At 41.3% G+C, this 18058-nt stretch overlaps 3 protein-coding genes across 3 annotated transcripts; all 3 read left to right on the plus strand.

Annotated features, from left to right (window-relative positions):
* Nucleotides 1-3916: 3916 nt before the first annotated feature.
* Nucleotides 3917-5418, plus strand: LOC311043395 (uncharacterized protein). Its single transcript, XM_084054622.1, has 2 exons — nucleotides 3917-4021; nucleotides 4696-5418. Exons 1-2 carry the CDS (start codon nucleotides 3977-3979, stop codon nucleotides 5218-5220), a joined length of 570 nt encoding a protein of 189 aa, XP_083910748.1. The 5' UTR covers nucleotides 3917-3976; the 3' UTR covers nucleotides 5221-5418.
* Nucleotides 5419-8769: 3351 nt separating this feature from the next.
* mpeg1.1 (macrophage expressed 1, tandem duplicate 1) lies at nucleotides 8770-11734 on the plus strand (the record flags this gene model as incomplete). The annotated part of the gene is made up of 2 exons (XM_084055462.1): nucleotides 8770-9222; nucleotides 9554-11734. 2 exons carry the CDS (start codon nucleotides 8770-8772, stop codon nucleotides 11252-11254), a joined length of 2154 nt encoding a protein of 717 aa, XP_083911588.1. The 3' UTR covers nucleotides 11255-11734.
* Nucleotides 11735-13529: 1795 nt separating this feature from the next.
* prf1.5 (perforin 1.5) lies at nucleotides 13530-17878 on the plus strand. The gene is made up of 5 exons (XM_084054922.1): nucleotides 13530-13882; nucleotides 14193-14468; nucleotides 15057-15337; nucleotides 15726-15867; nucleotides 16080-17878. Exons 2-5 carry the CDS (start codon nucleotides 14199-14201, stop codon nucleotides 16962-16964), a joined length of 1578 nt encoding a protein of 525 aa, XP_083911048.1. The 5' UTR covers nucleotides 13530-13882; nucleotides 14193-14198; the 3' UTR covers nucleotides 16965-17878.
* Nucleotides 17879-18058: the final 180 nt, after the last annotated feature.

Genomic DNA, 18058 nt, shown 5'->3' on the forward strand with positions numbered 1-18058 from the left:
AGCTCCGTTTTGCTAATTTCCTGCACTATTTTTCACTGTGCTCACTTACATACCATTGACATTGTCTGACCACACCTCATACACTCCATTAAGTCTTTCAAAAGAATAAAATGTTTTTCTCTCATAAAGGATTGAAAGCTAGTTTTTCAGGGAATTATAAGGCAGCTATCAGCAAACATTTCTTCTAGCTGTCTGTCTTGTCTTGCATCCTCACCTGATGCAATCATGTAAGGGTACCAATACGACACATCTCCTGCAACATTAATAGGCATGTCATCTCCACACTACGAGTCACCAAAATCATTCTTTTTTTTCTTTCTTTTTTTTTATATATTGTGAATATTTAGGATTTAGGATAGATATGTACCTAAATAAAAAATGTGCCATGGACATGGACAAGTCTTGCCACAGACACATTAAATGTGTTTTTTTGTCCATGTACGGACATGTTGATGGTCCCTGGTACAACAGTTGGGGGGGGGGGGGGGGGATTTAATCCCTTGTTTGAGCCAAATCTGTGTTGAAAGTGATAAGTGGAGCTCCCTCTGGTGTTGTGATTGTGGACGTCATTGACGTTTTTGAAGTAGTTTGACAGGTACAGTACATGGGTGTCATGTGTGGTGTAGTGTATCAAAGGACCTTTATTTGTATTGGCATGAGAAAACGTCACTCCAAATACTTAAAGGCCAACATACTACGTTTGACATTTTGAATACGTAATAGGCCTACTGGGGAAATGTAACAAATGTAAGTAGCCTATATTGGGAGAAAATATGTTATGTATTTCACAACCTAACTTAATCTATGCACGTTTTCATTGTGTGGTCATTTACGCTACTTATCCATTGTACTTTTGCTAATGAGATCGTGTTGCATTATCATGGTGGCCTCTTAAAAGGTAACACATCATTCAAAATAAAAGAACAAAACCAATGTCATTAATTACAATAAACACATACTATTCACCAACACATTACTACTACTTACTAATACATAACACCTTCTTCTCTTACCCAGGATCAGGGCTCTGGTGTCATATCTGGTGACACTTCCGGTCAGGCGCCGGAAGTGTCGTGAGAGCTCGCCTTACGCTCAAGCGCAATCAAGAACAACAGGTTACATAATGTTCTCTCACTGTAAACATCAGATCTCTCCAAAAGAGAGAGAAAAAAGCTATTAAAATACGCGATTTAAAGCAAGACCTACAAGACCTGTATAGGCACAGGTTTTTAACTGTGGCGGATCCGTTACGGAGTTATGGAATTTCTGTACTGTACTCGTCCTAGGATATCATAACGTCATGATAAAGGCAAGAATAACGTTGGCCGTAATTCTCCTTTAATTGTTAGGCCCAGCCCTTTTGCAGCTAAGCTTTGGTGACACCCTCTGACAGGCAGAAATGCATACTCAACTTCACATCACAAGCTTACAGATGAGAGATGGTGAATTGCAGTACATTTTAAATACACCCCCCGGGCCCCCGGAGCGAAGTGCTCTCCCACACATTGGGAATCATTTCTGCCAAAACACGAGGTCCATGGGGGTCCATAGCTGTCGTCCAAACATAAGAGCTGCTGGGGTGCAACACTTTGACTCTAGAACTGTGGTCCAGTATTACCACAGGGGCAGGTGGAGGTCCCTGTCTTTCTGCCGCAGTCGGAGAGACTGACAAGCTGGTTAGCCTGCAGGGTACAGTTAAAACCTTTCTACATTTGGGGTATTCTTTCATCACCGTTCATTTGCATATGTGAAATTTCTGCATTTAACCCATCCTAGATATTCAGGAGCAGTAGGGATGACAGGTCAGCGCCTGGGGAGCAGTTAGTTAGTGTCTTGCTCAGGGACACTTCGACACAAACCAGGGACCTTCTGTTTCCCAAACGGCCTCTCTAAAATCACACACAATGTTCCGTCAGATGTCGGTTGGACTGTCATTTTAGTGAAAAGAATGATAATCCTGTATTACAATTGGCTAATGGGAGGGCGGGCCGCCGTTGGGCGGACCAAGGCCACGTCACTCTGACTCGTAACTCGAATCTGGGGGTCCTTGACATGAAAAAATGTGGGAACCACTGGTTTAAAAAACATTAGGAAGCATGGCCAAATAAGCAACTACACTTTAGAAACAAGCCCAGAGTCGCTTTTTATAAGCAGACATGGCAACACTAATAAACAGGAAACCCCTTGATATGGGGCTCCCTACCCCCCTACTGTTCACACCCACAGTGGGCGTGACCAGGAATAAGATGAGTAGTGTATTATAATTCTCATAGTTGTAATACATTATAATAATTCTTATAATGAATAGATGTATTAATAATTAATTAATGAATTATTCTCTATCTCACACACACACAAAAAATGATATGCGCGCGCGCGCACACACACACACACACACACACACACACACACACACACACACACACACACACACACACACACACACACACACACACACACACACACACACACACACACACACACACACACACACACACACACACACATACTATTTTATTTTTGTAGAGACCTGGTTACACTCATATTAAAAGAAGAAGAATAAATAATAATATATATAATAGCAATGCAGGGCATGCAAGTCCAAATTGTTTTTGCTTTGGTCACAGCAAGGATGAGTGGCTTACGTTTGGCTGCACTACCAACAAAAGACAACATTGATATTGCACTGCAGTTAAATAAAGATTTTGTAATGCAATGAATTTGTATGTGACTTTGTTATGGTCCATACAGTATGACATCCCTATGGTATTTTCATATTTTTAAAATATAGCACTTTTGAAAAACATGTAGACATCATAAGATTAAGTCCTAAAATGCTATATATGATTATTGTTATAAAGCATAATGAATAGGCCTATTTAGCTTGTAACTAATTGCAGTGTTATTAAGCAGATTATAATCATTATAGGTTATGTTTAATATACATTATAGACATTGGCTTGATAAAGATTTAACAGTGAGTGAGGTCATTTCATCATTCAGATGTTTACTTCATTTAACATAGAACATTTTGGAATTTACATTTAGAAGTTAAAAAGGCAGCAAAAGAAATGTATGAATATATCACATAATGGAGTAAAATAAGCTAGGCTAATAAAACAGAATTGCATGAATAAAATATTCCTTAATAATCCCTATAGCCTAATAATGTGAGAATGTGTTGGTTAAAGTGGGGGAAATGCCCGCCAAATGACTCATAAATTCGTTTCTCTCTTCATCTCTCCAGCCCGCGCAGACTGATATTTTGGCTCAGTTCCATCACCACCCCACAGACACAAATGGTTGGACAAAACCTTTTTTCCACATGAAATACATAATGCAAAATGTGAAGATTAATTTGCTTCGGAGAAAAGTCTGATCAACTATGTGTATTGAAGGCAGAGGTTTGAATAGGTCTACTATGTTTAATTTGTCAATAGTGGGTCTAAAATGGGTTGTGCTTCTTTGGTCATTTTTTTATGTTTTTAAATCCCTAATATCACTCAAATCAAATCCCGTTTTTGAGCCATTGTATCAATCATATTTACGTTAGCATGCATGCAAATGTTGAAGTTTGCACTAAAGAGTTTAAAGAGCGAAACTTCCAAAACGTCCAAAATATGCATCTTTGAAATGACACAGAACCACTGGCCATGGGCAATTTAACAATAAAGTCGTGCAGGTGTTTTGATAAACCTGTCTTAACAGACTCTCAAACATATTCTGAATCTCATAGTGTATTTTTTTCTATGAATGTAATACATTTCACGAATGAAATTTAACAGAATCTGCCTGAAGAAAACACAAGTCCTTAATTCCAGTGGGGGGAATGAGAGAGACTCTGTTGAGTCTACGCGGTTCTCAATGACGCTTTATAAGTGTTATCAGTGTGGTGGGTGTCACTACAGACCTGACCTACAAACCCTCTAGTCTAGCATCACATCACTCACTTAGCCTGAAGCAGACAACATTTAACATGTCTGCTGTGAAACCTAAGTGTCCCAGGAGGAGATCATCCAAGGTATATTTTGTTATTGTTTGGCATTAAATGTTTCGATGAATTGCAGTGGTGGAAAGTAACTGTAGCCTGCTCAAGTACTGTACTTAAGTAGCTACAATTTTGAGATTTTATTTTACTTTACTGGAGTATTTCCATTTTTCTAGACTTCTACTCCACCTCAGAGACAAATATTGTACTTTTACTCCACTGCAATTATTTGAAAACGTAGTACTAGTTACTTTGTAGATTTTGATTATTACATTAACCACTTCAGCCCTATAAGTACACTTTGGCTAGTTGAAAATAGCTGCACTACAAGCTCACAATGTCAAAAAGCAACATGTTGTGAGCTTGTAGATCTACTATTTTCAAAAGCCTTTTACACATTTTAGAGGGTCATTCTGTATAGGCTACTTTTACTTTAAATACATTTTGATGCCAATATTGTTGTACAATTACTTAGTAAATTTTGAATTCCAGACTTTTACTTGTAAAAGAGTAGGCCTATATATTGCAGTATTGATACTTTGTGAGTACTTTTTCCACCACTGATGAATACACAGGACCCCAATGGAAAACAAGCCATGGTGCTTTTAGCATCATTTTATATAGAACTGTACTTTCTGTGCTTTTTTTGGGTTGCAAACTGTTAATAAAGTATTCAATCAATCAATCAATCAATCAATCAAAAACAGGTGAAGAAGACGGGTCCCACTGTGTCTGACCTGATCGTGAAGGTCCTCTCTGGTACCACGCAGCGTGGAGGCACGTCCCTGGCGGCGCTGAAGAAAGGCCTGCAGGGCGGCGGGTATGACGTGCTGAAGAACAAGGCGAGGGTCCTGCTCACCGTGCGGCGCATGGTGGCCAACAAGTGTCTGGTGCAGGTCAAGGGCACGGGCGCCTCGGGCTCTTTCAGGCTCAACAAGAAGCCCCCGGCAGCACCTCGAAAGAAGAAGGTGGTGAAAAGGCGGGCATCAGCAGCCAAGAAACGACGGTCCAGTAAAGTCGAGAGGCCAGCGGCCGTTAAGAAAGCAGCTGTGGATGGAGGAGATGCTGCGCCCAGCAGCGCGCCCAAAGCTAAGAAGTCTCCCGCGAAAAGGAGAAAGAGTCCCAAGAAGACTAAAAGACCTGCTGCGGCCAAGAAGCCCAAGAAGAGTCCCCGAAAAGCCAAGCTCAGTGTCGCCAGGAGAGCCACCCGAGCTAAAGCTGCTGCAAAGTAGTGAGTGACTGACAGGACGCTTGATTAATGCTGTCAAACACTGTACTGTGTACCTTCAGCTGTCTCAGCGTGCATTTCACGAGCTTCAATTTTCCTTTAGTTGTTTTTTTCTACAACAGAGAATTCCTTCACACACATACCTTTTCCATGATGCACAAACGTATTGTACCTATAAACAATAAAAACTGTTTTAATTCATCACCTGATCCTGATGTGTCCTATTTCTCTCTTTTGAAAAGATACAAATAGCCTATAGTCTGTTTCCTATTAAGTGCTAAGTGGGTTTATATCTGTCTAATTCAGTCGTATGTATATGCTATTTTTAAATTGAAGACAAATTACAGGCCTATAGCCTACAATGGACATGCAGCCTACAAACTGAAAAAAAAGTGTGCTCAAGTGAATAGCTTATAGCTGGACAAGCTCATTCATTACATAGAAGATTTCATGTGATTTGCCACCACATTAGCCTATATTGCAGGACATTCCAAATAGCGGATTGATGTTTTCGACTCATAATGTTTATGCTAAACTGCATGGCGAGAGTAGCCTATGATGCGTTTTGGAAAGACTATTACGCACCGTTACGCATGCATGGGAAACTACGGAGCGTGTTACAGCCAAATGGTATTTGTTGTGAAAAGAATATTTGAACTACTAGACTAAACTATTTGTACGCTTAAGATGCATAAACGCGTGTGTGGAAAAAACAAAGAAGAAAAAAAGACTCATGAACATCTGCCAACATATCCTGGCTGTAAGCTTATGTCATCCAAATCGGTACTATTGATACTGTAGCCTATTTCTAACTATAAAATCCTCAGTGTTCATTTAGCCTATCCATTTGTAACTCTTGGTGTTTCCACATTTTACATTTGTAGATAATATAATGAACACAGATGATTTTACAGTAGACCTAAAGATTATCTTAGGTTTGGCTGCACACAGCTCATCATTTGGCCCATGGACAAAACAGCAGCAGATGACGTCATGGCGTGTCGAGTCTCTGGTCTCTCAGAGGTGTAAAGTATTCTAAGTACATTTACTCAAGTACTGTATTTAAGTATAATTTTGAGGTATTTTTTACTTTACTTGAGTATTTCCAATTTCAGTACTTTTACTTCTACTCCACAAGAGACAAATATTGTACTTTTACTCCACTCTTATTTGAAAACTTTAGTTACTAGTTAGTTTGTAGATTTAGATTATTATTACAAAAACATTACAAAACATTTGAAAATAGCCGACCTACAAGCTCTCAATGCGTGGCAATGCGAGGGATTGTGAGCTTGTAGATCTGCTATTTTCAAAAGATATTTGAAAACTTGTGAAATGGGACATTCTGCATAATGAGTACTTTCTTGGTACTTTAAGTACATTTCTTTTACCAATACTTTTGTAGGCTACTTTTACTCAAGTCATTTTAAATTCCGGACCTTTTCTTGAATTGAAGTATTTAATATTTTTTAACACTTTTACTTAAGTAAAAGGTGAGAGTACTTTTCCCACCACAGAGCAATTTGAGGTAATTATCTCAAACAGCATTGACCGGTGAAGGGTGTGACGACAAGCGGTCGTTAAGGGTTTCTTATCAGCAGCAAAAACATTTCATGGAATAAATTCAGTTCGAGGAGCTGTGGCGCCAATCTAATCACTATAGTCCCCAAGTAATCCTCGAATAAGATTTAATTTAACAGTGCTGTTGAAGTGTTGAGTTGTCATTTAAGCCTTTAACAGTCACTGACCTGATACCAATACGAAGTTTGATCTTGTACTATTTGTTTTTCGCGCCATCTACTGGGAAGAAGAAGGTACAGGTATTTGAAAAGTAAAAAAAAAAAGTCTTAACCCCATTAGCTATCATCATATGCAAACCATTTAATCGAAACACGCCATAATAGTAATTGCCTACTAGGCAATTACTACTATGGCGTGTTTTGATTAAATGTCAAATGATACAATTAAATGTCACTTCATTTAGGCATCAATTTTTAATTTTGGCATTTAGGTCAAATAAGTTCTATATTCTATATTCTGATAGTAATCATTGCCAGACTATTTATTCAGTAGCAGGGGGGTACCCTGTCTCTCCAGCTCTTTAGTAAACAAACAGTAAATACATTTTCAGGAGGTCAGGATGCCAATTTTATCCAGTCAGGAGAACTCATGCAGGATAAACAAGTCAAATTAGAAGTGATGACACAAAAAAGTGAGCATTCAAAATTGGAACTAAAGGGAGACCCCTTTTACCAAACAAACAACATTAGATAGCAATGATTACTATCAGTGTATAGGCCTAGAACTTTAACATCACACTAATTTCACTGATGTTGCTGACTAACTGAACCATTATTTACTTTGTGTTATTAGTTGATCTCCCTTTTCACTGAAATGACTAATTTTGACAGAGAGGCACAATAGCATGACTTAAATGAGAGAAATGCTTGAATACTGTCTGTTCAGATTGAGGAATTTCCAATGACATAGCATGTGACCTATAACCAACATGTAAAAGGAAACACTTCACTGGGCACTTCCTAATTTCATATGTTCCCATGTGACTAAAGCTATTGTCTGGGATTTTGGGGGATTTTTTTTAAATGGTAGAAAAATAAGCAATAAAATGTATAGGGAGTCTTCCTTTCTTTCAATTATTTATAGTAAATGTGTGAGGGACTCCTATCTATACATTCCATATAAATACAAGCTTCACAGAACTATTATTACACACACCTACATTATGTATGTATGTATGTATGTAAGAAGGTACTGTAGGTAATAGGTTTGCTTTGTAGGTATGTATGGTAGAGTATGTATGTATGTAGGCCACTGGCCACAGTATGTATGCGTGTAAGTATGTATATGTTGAATGTATGTATGTATGTAATGTATGTAATGCATAACAAGAGCTATAAATAAGGCTATTTGTAAATATGGTAGGCTAAATATGTTAAAATGAAAACAAGATCTGAGTTTTAATAGAATCAGACAGACTCTCTTCCTCCCCCTCTCTCCCTATCCCTGATCGAGCTCTTGTCTGACACCATGTTGGGGATCTCTATATCGCCAAAATCTGGACGGACGGACACACATGTACGCACACACGTGCACACAGACACGTACTGTACACGCACACGCACACACACACACACACACACACACACACACACACACACACACACACACACACACACACACACACACACACAGATAAGATATAGATAGGAGCCCATCCCATGTACTGAAAATAATGAAAATCCTTTTTTGTTGTTGCTCATTTTCAAACAAACAAAAAAGAGTCCATGTGATCAAAGACTAAAAACACAATTACAAAACATGTTAACAGGAACAGGTTAAGGAACAAAATGACGTTTGAAAACAAGAATGAGGAACTATTGGCTTGATCTTTATAAATCTTGATTTATGAAAGTGCAGGATAACAGGAACAAAGAATGTAAAAGTTTTCCAGCTGACATTTGAAAACAAGAATGAGGAACTATTGAGCTATATAAATCTTCAGACTTGCGCTGTTCCCAGTTCCCTCTAAGCCATGGCTCGAAGTGCAGGAACATTGCTCATTCTCTGTTTCCTCCATATCTGCTCCCCTCACCCACTCAGCCACTCCACCAACTGGCTCCGTCAATGCCGTGCCTCCACTAAACTCTCCATCGCAGCCCTGGAGGTGCTGCCAGGGGGAGGCTGGGACAATTTGAGGAACGTAGACATGGGTCGGGTGATGAATTTGACCTACTCAGAGTGCCAGACCACAGAGGACGGGCTCTACCTTATCCCAGATGAGGTGTTTGTCATCCCTCAGAAGGAGACAGGAGTGGAGACCAACTCAGAGATCATCAGTTCATGGTTGGAGCAGAAAAGCTCCATGTCTTTCAGTATAAATTCAGACATATCCTTCTTTTCAGTACTGAATGGCAAGTTCTCCGTTGAGAACCAGAGGATGAAAACTCACCAGGTCAAAGACGTTTCAACTACAGCCAGAGTTCAAGTGAGTTAAGCCAAATGTTTATTTTGACATACAAAAATAACTTGATTATTTGAGTTTATTAAAAACGTATCTGTCAAATAGATTAGTATTAAGTTTATATGCAATGTATTTTGGATTAAGTATGGAAGCATTCAGAACCATTTCTAAGTTCTCATCCATGAAATGTGTGAATACACTATATTCTGTTTAATTATGCATTTAGATAAAAGACTGGTTCAACTGTGGCGAAATAAAAACTGAGTTACTTTTAAAAGTGAACGTAATAACAAAAAGCTAAAGTATTGCAGCAATAAGCCCTGTCTGATGTGATAATGACTCCTTTCCATTGCAGGTCCGTAACTTCCTCTACACAGTAAAGGCTTATCCGGACTTTACTCTCGACTCGCGATTTGCTCAGCAAGCAGCGGGGATCGCCAATGCTATTGAAAACAACCAGACAAAATGGGCAAAACATCTTTCTGAGAAGATGGTGCTCGACTATGGAACCCACGTCATAACAAGTGTTGATGCTGGAGCCTCCTTAGTGCAGGAGGACTACCTTCGTTCCACGTATGTGTCTGACATGGTGTCACAGAGTTCCTCCATCACAGCTTCAGCTGGCTTGAACTTTTTCGACAAACTCAAATTTGACATAAGTAGCCAGAGCACACACAACAGTTCAACGCTTCAAGCATATCAGTCCAACATTCAATATTCTTTGGTAAAGAGCCATGGAGGGGTTCCTTTCTACCCCGGCATCACACTGCAGAAGTGGCAGGAAAATATCAGGAACAATCTTGTTGGTATTGACCGGTCGGGTCTACCACTACACTACATCATAAACACCAACACCTTCCCTGATCTGCCAGAGCCCACCGTTGAGAAGGTAGCTCTGTCAGTGCGTAAGGCCATAGACCTTTACTTCACAGTCAACACCCACCCTGGCTGTGTCAAAGTTGATTCACAAAACTTTAACTTTCAGGCTAACGTTGATGACAACTCTTGTGAAGGCGCCGCCTCAAACCTCAGTTTTGGGGGCGTCTACCAGCACTGTGCAAAACTCAGCTCAGATGCAGATCCACTTTGCCAGGCCCTGGCCCAGAAAAACCCGGATACAGGTGATTACTCCTGCCGTCAGCCTTACTCCCCCACTTTATTGAGATCAGAGGTGAGACAGCAAAGTTACAACTCATATGAATGCCATGTGGAAACCTACCATTGTGGGTTGTTTGGGTGGTCTAGGTGTCAGCAGCAAATTTGCCAGAACAAATATTACGTTCGCTCGGCACGTGTTGACACCTACTGGTGCTCTGTTAACGGAATGGTAGCAAAAAACTCAGGTTATTTGTTTGGAGGATTCTATAGCCCGTCCCTCCTGAACCCCCTTACCAAAGTCAAGAACTGTCCCCCTAACTTCATCCCTGTGAAGTTTCTTTCTGACGGTCTGATGATCTGTTTGAGCAATGACTATGAGATTGGCACCAGATACTCTGTGGATTTTGGAGGCCTGTTCAGCTGCGAGTCAGTCAACCCTTTGTCAGGGGGTCAACGTCGCTGTCCCCCCAAGTTCAGTCAACACCTAGTCACCGTCAGTGATGGCTGCGAGATCCTATACTGTGTCCAGTCAGGTTTGTTCACGGGAGGGGAACTGCTGCCGATTCGTCTACCTCCTTTCACTCGACCACCATTGATTAGTATGCTAGCAACAAACACGGTTATGGTTATGACAGAGGCAAGCAAGAGCTGGGTCAGAATGGGAAATACCAAGATGTGGAAACTGGCCAGCCTAGAGGAAATCAATGAGATTGCACGGGAAGTTGACCCACAATCAGGCCAGATGTCTGGCGGAGCAAAGACAGGGCTGGCCTTTGGAGTGATTGGGCTTGTGATCTTAGTGGCAGTAGGAGTGATGGTCATGGTAAAGAGGAGGAGGAGGGGTGTGTCTGTGTTCAGGAGGGCTAGGGGATATGAGGAAATAGATGGAGAGGCAGGGAGTGACAGAGCAGAGCAGAGACAGGAGGAAAAGACAGAAACACACAGCGAAACGGATTAGCACATGTTAACTGCTTTTAGCTTCAGACCCATATAAGATGAGCAATTTTATAAATGTTATGGATCACAGCATAAATGTTGGTTAAACAAGTTTAATGTTGGTGAAACAGGGTTTTCTTTGCGAGTCCTGTGATGTTGTGTTCACTGTGGCTCTTCTAAAATGACTGCTAATCTGAAAGTTAACGGCATCTGTATGTTAGTTCTTTGGTAAGCTTTTACACTCACTTTAAATTATTTTTTTAAATTCAATTGTGTGACATTTGCATATTGACTGAAACTGGCCTCTTTGATTTTTACAATGTATTCTTGAATGTACAGCATAAACAAGGTATACACCACAATTAAATTTCATTTAAAACGACCAGCTGAACCATAATAAATGTTTTTGTGTTGATTCATTCATTTGAAGGGGCACACATAATGTGGAAATAATAATCATAGGCACAAACTCAGTAGTTGCTCTCCTGTTAACATTTCTTAACATTTGTATCCTCACTTTAAGCTTCTTATTCACCATGTTTACTTTGCTCTGTGCACAATAAATTCTCAGTAATTTCACGCGTAGCATAAAAAAAACATTAGTCTAAGTCAGCAAACTAGACAGGGTTGCCGCTCCCATAGATATACAAAGCAAATAGCACCCTCTTGAGGGGATTTTTACAATTTGGACCCAACTAGTTCCAGGTGAGCATCCAGCCTAACAACAAAAATACTAATGTTTACGTCAATTTAGGGCATGTGCCAAGTTCTTACTTCCTGTTGTGAAAGACTCACAAAACGAGTATGGGCCAGTGAAATCATATTACATTTCAAATTGCAACCTTGATTAGTGATACAAACATAATTGACACAAGGAAGTAACAATCAGCATCCTACATTATATTAATTCTCCCCCATTGGCCCATGCCATTCACAGGCCTACTGTACTTCAAGTGAGAAATAGCGGCCGAGTATCAGAGGAGACATGTGGTTGAAGGCTATACTCTCCCAAAGACCAACACTATGGCAGTAACATGGACTACTTGCGGCCTTAGTCATTACTAGCTGTAAAAGAACATACAAACAAATAAAAACACAAAAATATCCACATACCTCCAATCAGTTGACCTTAAAGGACGACTTCACCACTTTTCAACATATCTTCATATAATAGGTCCTCACTAATGCTCATGATAAAATGGTACAATTTTTTTCTAATCAGTCTGTGTCTCAGAGGAGGGCTGTAGACAGTTCAGAAACCCGTCTACCAGTGACATCATCGATGGGGAATCCAAGCTAATAGAAACTGCAGGCTTTGTATTCCTGGAAAGTTGCAATGCAATAATAGATCCCATTGTTCTCGCCTTAATACAAATCTGAATAAAAAAATTGTAATCCGTTTGGGAAAAAAAATCCTGCCTAACGATGATGTCACTGGTAGACGGGTTTCTGGACTGTCCACAGCCCTCCTATGAGACACAGACCAAGTAGAAAAAAAATGTATAATTTTATCATGAGCATTAGCGAGGACCTATTATATGAAGATATGTTGAAAAGTGGTGAAGTCGTCCTTTAAAAGACCGACAAATAACATTCTTTTCAAGGAATATTATAAAACACAAAGTGACTTTGAATCCTTTGTAGCAGAGGTTCTCAAAGTTTACTGAAACCCCAAAATACTACATTTGTGATCCAATCCCTGACCCGAGCTATTTTCACTTCAAAAGAACATGACATTTGCGAAATGAGTTAAAAACCAGCTACCCGGGCCCTACAAAGCAAAGGTACAACTTATCTTCCCTAAAGCTTGCTCAGAGAACCACAAACATTACACCATCTTCCATAAATAGACAAAGACCAAGGCTGACACCATAGTTTTGTTAACGTTATCAGCACACAGACAGATTGGCTCATGCATTATAAACACAAAGACATGGACAGTGAGAGGGGAAGATAAATGGATATACAGTATTCACATGTCCATGAACACAGGAGCACATGCATGCGCGCACACACACTCTCCCATCCTTTTCCTGTAAGTTACGGGCATGCTGTCAATCCGTCTCTCGTGACTAGACAAGCTTCCCCTCCCCCTACGCACACATGAACAAACATCTGTGAGGGGATTCATAAAGCCAGCTCTTGAAAAGCAAAACAAAACCACTCATGCTGAGGAAATCAGTCTGTCTATCTGACCTAAGGGAGGGCTGGTGGGGGGTGGAGAGAGAGCGAGAGAGAGAGAGAGAGAGATACTGGGGCAGTGCAGAAAGGGGGGATGAGAAAGAGAGAGAGAGAAATCCCTGAAGCAGGGTAACTCCCTTGGTCTTCATCATAAAGAGGAGGACATACAATAGAACAGTGTGCAGGCTTCCTGCACAAACTGCACAAACTCTGTCGTCCATTTCCCAGATTGAGCTAGACTGCAGGCAGTTTGGAGTTAAACGTTCAGCGCTCCATTTATACCCCGCTATTCGATCTTCTAGAGAGAGTCTGTGAAAAAGGGAGAGGCACAACATTCATTGGTCAGCTGTCACAAAATCCGGTGAGACTTTTCTGTTGGGGAGGACAAAAACAGTTCAACCCTCTCAAGTTCAAGAGCACTGAGAAGGAAAAAGACGAAGGAGAAAGGGAGACAAACACCACATCCAAGGTAAGAATGACTGCCATTCAGAACACATTTCCGTTGTGCATGCTTGTTTATGTTGTCACAACAGCTGTGGTGGGTATGAATGAAGAGAGGGGATTAGAAACATGCCCTGATTTATTGTCAAGTAGATAAATGCCAGTTCATAAGCCTGTGTTCTGCTTCCCACAGCAACCTATTAAGTTGAGATATGGATATAAGTTAGGTCTAAAAGGCAAACGTAGTATTTTCTAACCAGAGATTTACTGTTATATTAAATGGTGGTACAGTATACTGTAGGTACCATATCATTTCATTTCAGTCCTTTGCATTTCAGTGACACATGGCAGTTCCACGATGCCCAATGAGCAACTCCTTAGTATTTATGTTGGCTCTGCCTGTCATGTTGGGGTTCTGTGGCGCCAATGGCTGTCAGCTCGGCTCGGCGTCAGAGTGCGAGAAAGCACCTTTTGTTCCGGGCCACAACCTGGCGGGGGAGGGCTTTGATGTGGTGCGGATGCGGCGGACGGGAGCGTACGTCATCGATGTCAAAACCCACCTGAGTGACAACCAGACCTGCACACTCTGTCCCAACCGTTTCCACGAAGGACAGGTAAGACACAGCTCACCTGCTGAAACATTAGGCAGGTCAGTGTGTGCTGGCATCCCCCTTTTCTCGGCTCTCTTCCCTCAATTTCCAACAGGGGGGTCCAGGACCCCTAAGTGGTCTTCAGAGTTACTACAGGGGGGCCGCCACATATTTGTGTGATAGGATTTCTTTTTTTAACATTAACCACTTGAACCCTAGCAATCCCGTTTCTGAGGAGAACTTTAGCCAAAAATAGATCTACAAGCTCACAACGCCTCGCACTACGAGGCATTGTGAACTTGTAGATCGGCTATTTTTGGCAAAGAAGTATAGGTGTAGAGGGAAAAAACAGCAGACCAAGTTGAAAAAAAGAAAAGTTATATACAATTTTATACAATATAGAGGGGGTTCATGCTTCATCTCTCTCGGCTAGGGGGTCCTTGGCCTGAAAAACGTTGAAGACCCCTGATCTATTCTTTTCTTCCCCCTCCTTGTATTCAATCCATCCTCCATTTGTTCTATGACATCCTTCTGCCTCCCACTATTCTTTTTTTCATCTTCCCCAACCTTATTTCCTGTTTTTCACCCCCCCCCCCCTCTCTTTCTCCTCAGATTCAGAAGCTCCCAGCAACAGTCTTGGACTGGCGTCCCTTCAGCCGCTGCAGCAAGCAGCTCTCCAGCGCCCTTCACCACTCAGTGAGCTCCCTGCTGCGTAGCTCCAACTCCCTGGTCAGTAACAACTGGGGAATGGGACTCTACCTGGATGACCAGGGCAAACTGGGCAAGGCAGTGCTGGGAGGCAGTCGCTCCGACATGGCCATGTTTGCCCGCTCACAGCACAACGTAGACAAGGCCACCTTTGCCATCCATGACATCAGCTGTACCTACTACAGGTAAAGGGCTAACAGTAGAGTTGGATCAAGTTAACAGGAGTTTGTCATTGAAAGTCAATGTTGGGTGTAGGCTATGACCTTGCTTAAAGGTAAAATGTTATTTCACACCTGAACAAGATATTTAAATTAGATTAAACCAGCACAAATCAGATATGGGTTAACTTAAAAGAAAACACTATCATCATGAAAATGTGGGACAGGTTCATTAACTCGTTTTAAAGACATTTGATCAAGATGCAAATACACAAAACGTTGTATTTGTTTTATAACAGACAGATGAGATCTTACAGTGAACTTATTTATTGTCTTTGTCTCAGAAGCCTCTATACAGCACTATATTAAATTTCCACTGTGCTTGAGTTTAACTCCACGGGTCTTGTTTTCTCAGCTACAGGCTGGCTGACCACCCACAGCTCAGTGCAGAGTTCACCAAGCATCTGAAAAGACTCCCACAGAGTATTGCTACAAACCAGCACAGAGCTCAGTATAGACGGCTGATAGACACCTATGGAACACACTACATACACCAGGTCAGTGGGCTTTGGGTCAATACAAACACAGCGTTCAAAGGCAGTTCAGGCCTATCCGTGGCTGTAGATAGCAGCATCAGATCACAAACTATTTGTATCAAGGATGTACAAAAAGCTAAAAAAAAAAACATCCACATTAAAATGTGTGTGTGTGTATTATAAATTATATACAGTGTATATATGCTAACTGATGATGTGTGCATGTGTCCCAGGTCCGGCTCGGTGGCAAGGTGAAGTGGGTCACTGCCTTCAGGACTTGCCTGGCCACACTGAAGGGCCTCTCCGAGTCTAAAATAAGATCATGCCTAAACGTTGAGCTCCGGATGTCCCTGGGCTTCCTCCCCGCCAATGCCTCCTTTTCCCAAAACTGTGACAACATTCTGAAGGCCAACATGAGCATGGGCTTCTACCACGGGTTCATGACCCATAAGATTGAGGTGATCGGAGGAGAGAGGTACTTCCCCGACATCCTCTACAATCAAGACCCATCTGAAGCATACCACAGCTGGATGAAGAGCCTCCAGGATAATCCTGATGTCGTGTCTTATGCCATCTTCCCTCTCCATAACCTGGTGGAGGACCCAGAGATTAGCAACAACCTGAGGAGCTCCATCACCGAGTACATTAAGGAGAACCAGCTTCCGGTGGACCAGGCGGACAGGAGCTGCTCGCCGACTCCGAACCTGGACCACAACTGCTGCCCCCTACGGGCTGGCAGAGGAACGCTCCAAATGGAGATCCAGCGCGCTGCAGGTTTGAGGGCGGACTCGATCACTAAAACCGACGCCTACGTGAAGATCTTCTACAACGGCATGTACGAGGAGACGGAGACGGTGGTGGATGATAATGATCCTGTATGGAATGCAACGTACAAATTTGGCTCAGTCGAGCTTGGTCAGCAGCTAAAGTTCGAGGTCTGGGATAGGGATGTGTTTTACAACGATCTAGCAGGGATGTGTGTAGTGTTTCCTGAGCAGGGAACATATTCACTAAGCTGCCAACTAAAGAAAGGAGTTCTTTATTTCACGTATACAGTCACATGTGACGAACACCTAACAGGCTACAAGTGTGGACGGTACTCTCCAAATGCTGAATAGATTACAGGATTAGAATACAGTATTATCAATGTGTACATGTTTATATTATGTAAATAGACCTAGTCAGTGGTAGGATTTTTCATTGCTAGGGAACAGCTTGGGTCCAAGTTCATGAACTGTCAGCTACTGATGTTAAACACTGCAACCGGAAACGAACATGGACCCATTTAGAATGTTTGTATTATATTCAAGTTTCAAATATATTTCAAGTGTGAAAAGGTCTATATTAGAATAGAACAGAATAATAATATTCTGTTATTCACTGGAGGCCAGCGGGCATGGCACATAATAGACATATCACAATAAACTGTTGTACTGTCCAAGAATGTGCCCAACATATCTCCATCCATTCAACAGTGAATTCAGAACACTGGATGTAGTATTCTACATCTGACTCCTAAACCAACCTGGCAATGTTTGGAGAGTTACTGTCTCCCATTCCTTGTCTTTCATTGGCATCCTCACATCATTCCATGTCTTTTTTTTGCAGCCTCACCTCATAGGAATTCTATTTTAGGGCAAGCTGATTGCTGACATATTTACCAGATAATGCAATCCGGGGTAGAAGAGGAAAGTTACATAGTGCAGCTTTAATCTAATGATGTCCATGAAATACATTTCTAAAATACAAAAGTGCCATGTTAGGTTTTATGTTTACACACAAGTTCATAACCCCAACACACTATCATCTTATTCTATAGAAGTCACCTTCCATAAGAGCCAAACTGGTTGTGATGATTCGTAAGTATGAGTGGGAGTTTTGATTGAGCTGAGTTTACTCCCTCAAGTTTCTAAAGGTCAAGGCGTGGATGACTCACAGGTGTGGCTGCATAGGGAGCACAGTCTGGACCACAGACTGGCTGTTTGTTTTGATTGAAGTATTGTCTTTTGCTTTTTTGCAATAAATGTGTTATAACAAATCTCTCGCTGATCAGTCCAGCCGTTTGCAAGCTTAGCTAAAAATATTATATCCCTCCTTGCCTTTGGCCTGCTGAGATAATGGCCTAACTGTTGAATTTTCACAGTTCATTTTCTTTGTGGAATGGAAACTATTATGTCCATTGCCACCATGAACACCAGACATATCACTATGA

Source organism: Gymnoscopelus microlampas (assembly GCF_963454915.1).
Source record: "Gymnoscopelus microlampas genome assembly, chromosome: 4".
Classification (NCBI taxonomy): domain Eukaryota; kingdom Metazoa; phylum Chordata; class Actinopteri; order Myctophiformes; family Myctophidae; genus Gymnoscopelus; species Gymnoscopelus microlampas.

Excerpts from the sequence above, each read along its gene's own strand:
- LOC311043395 (XM_084054622.1), top strand. The coding sequence starts at position 3,977 with ATGTCTGCTGTGAAACCTAAGTGTCCCAGGAGGAGATCATCCAAG. Across the intron at positions 4,022-4,695 it reads CCAGGAGGAGATCATCCAAG|GTGAAGAAGACGGGTCCCAC; the intron begins GTATATTTTGTT and ends AATCAAAAACAG.
- prf1.5 (XM_084054922.1), top strand. The coding sequence starts at position 14,199 with ATGGCAGTTCCACGATGCCCAATGAGCAACTCCTTAGTATTTATGTTG. Across the intron at positions 14,469-15,056 it reads ACCGTTTCCACGAAGGACAG|ATTCAGAAGCTCCCAGCAAC; the intron begins GTAAGACACAGC and ends CTTTCTCCTCAG. Across the intron at positions 15,868-16,079 it reads GAACACACTACATACACCAG|GTCCGGCTCGGTGGCAAGGT; the intron begins GTCAGTGGGCTT and ends CATGTGTCCCAG.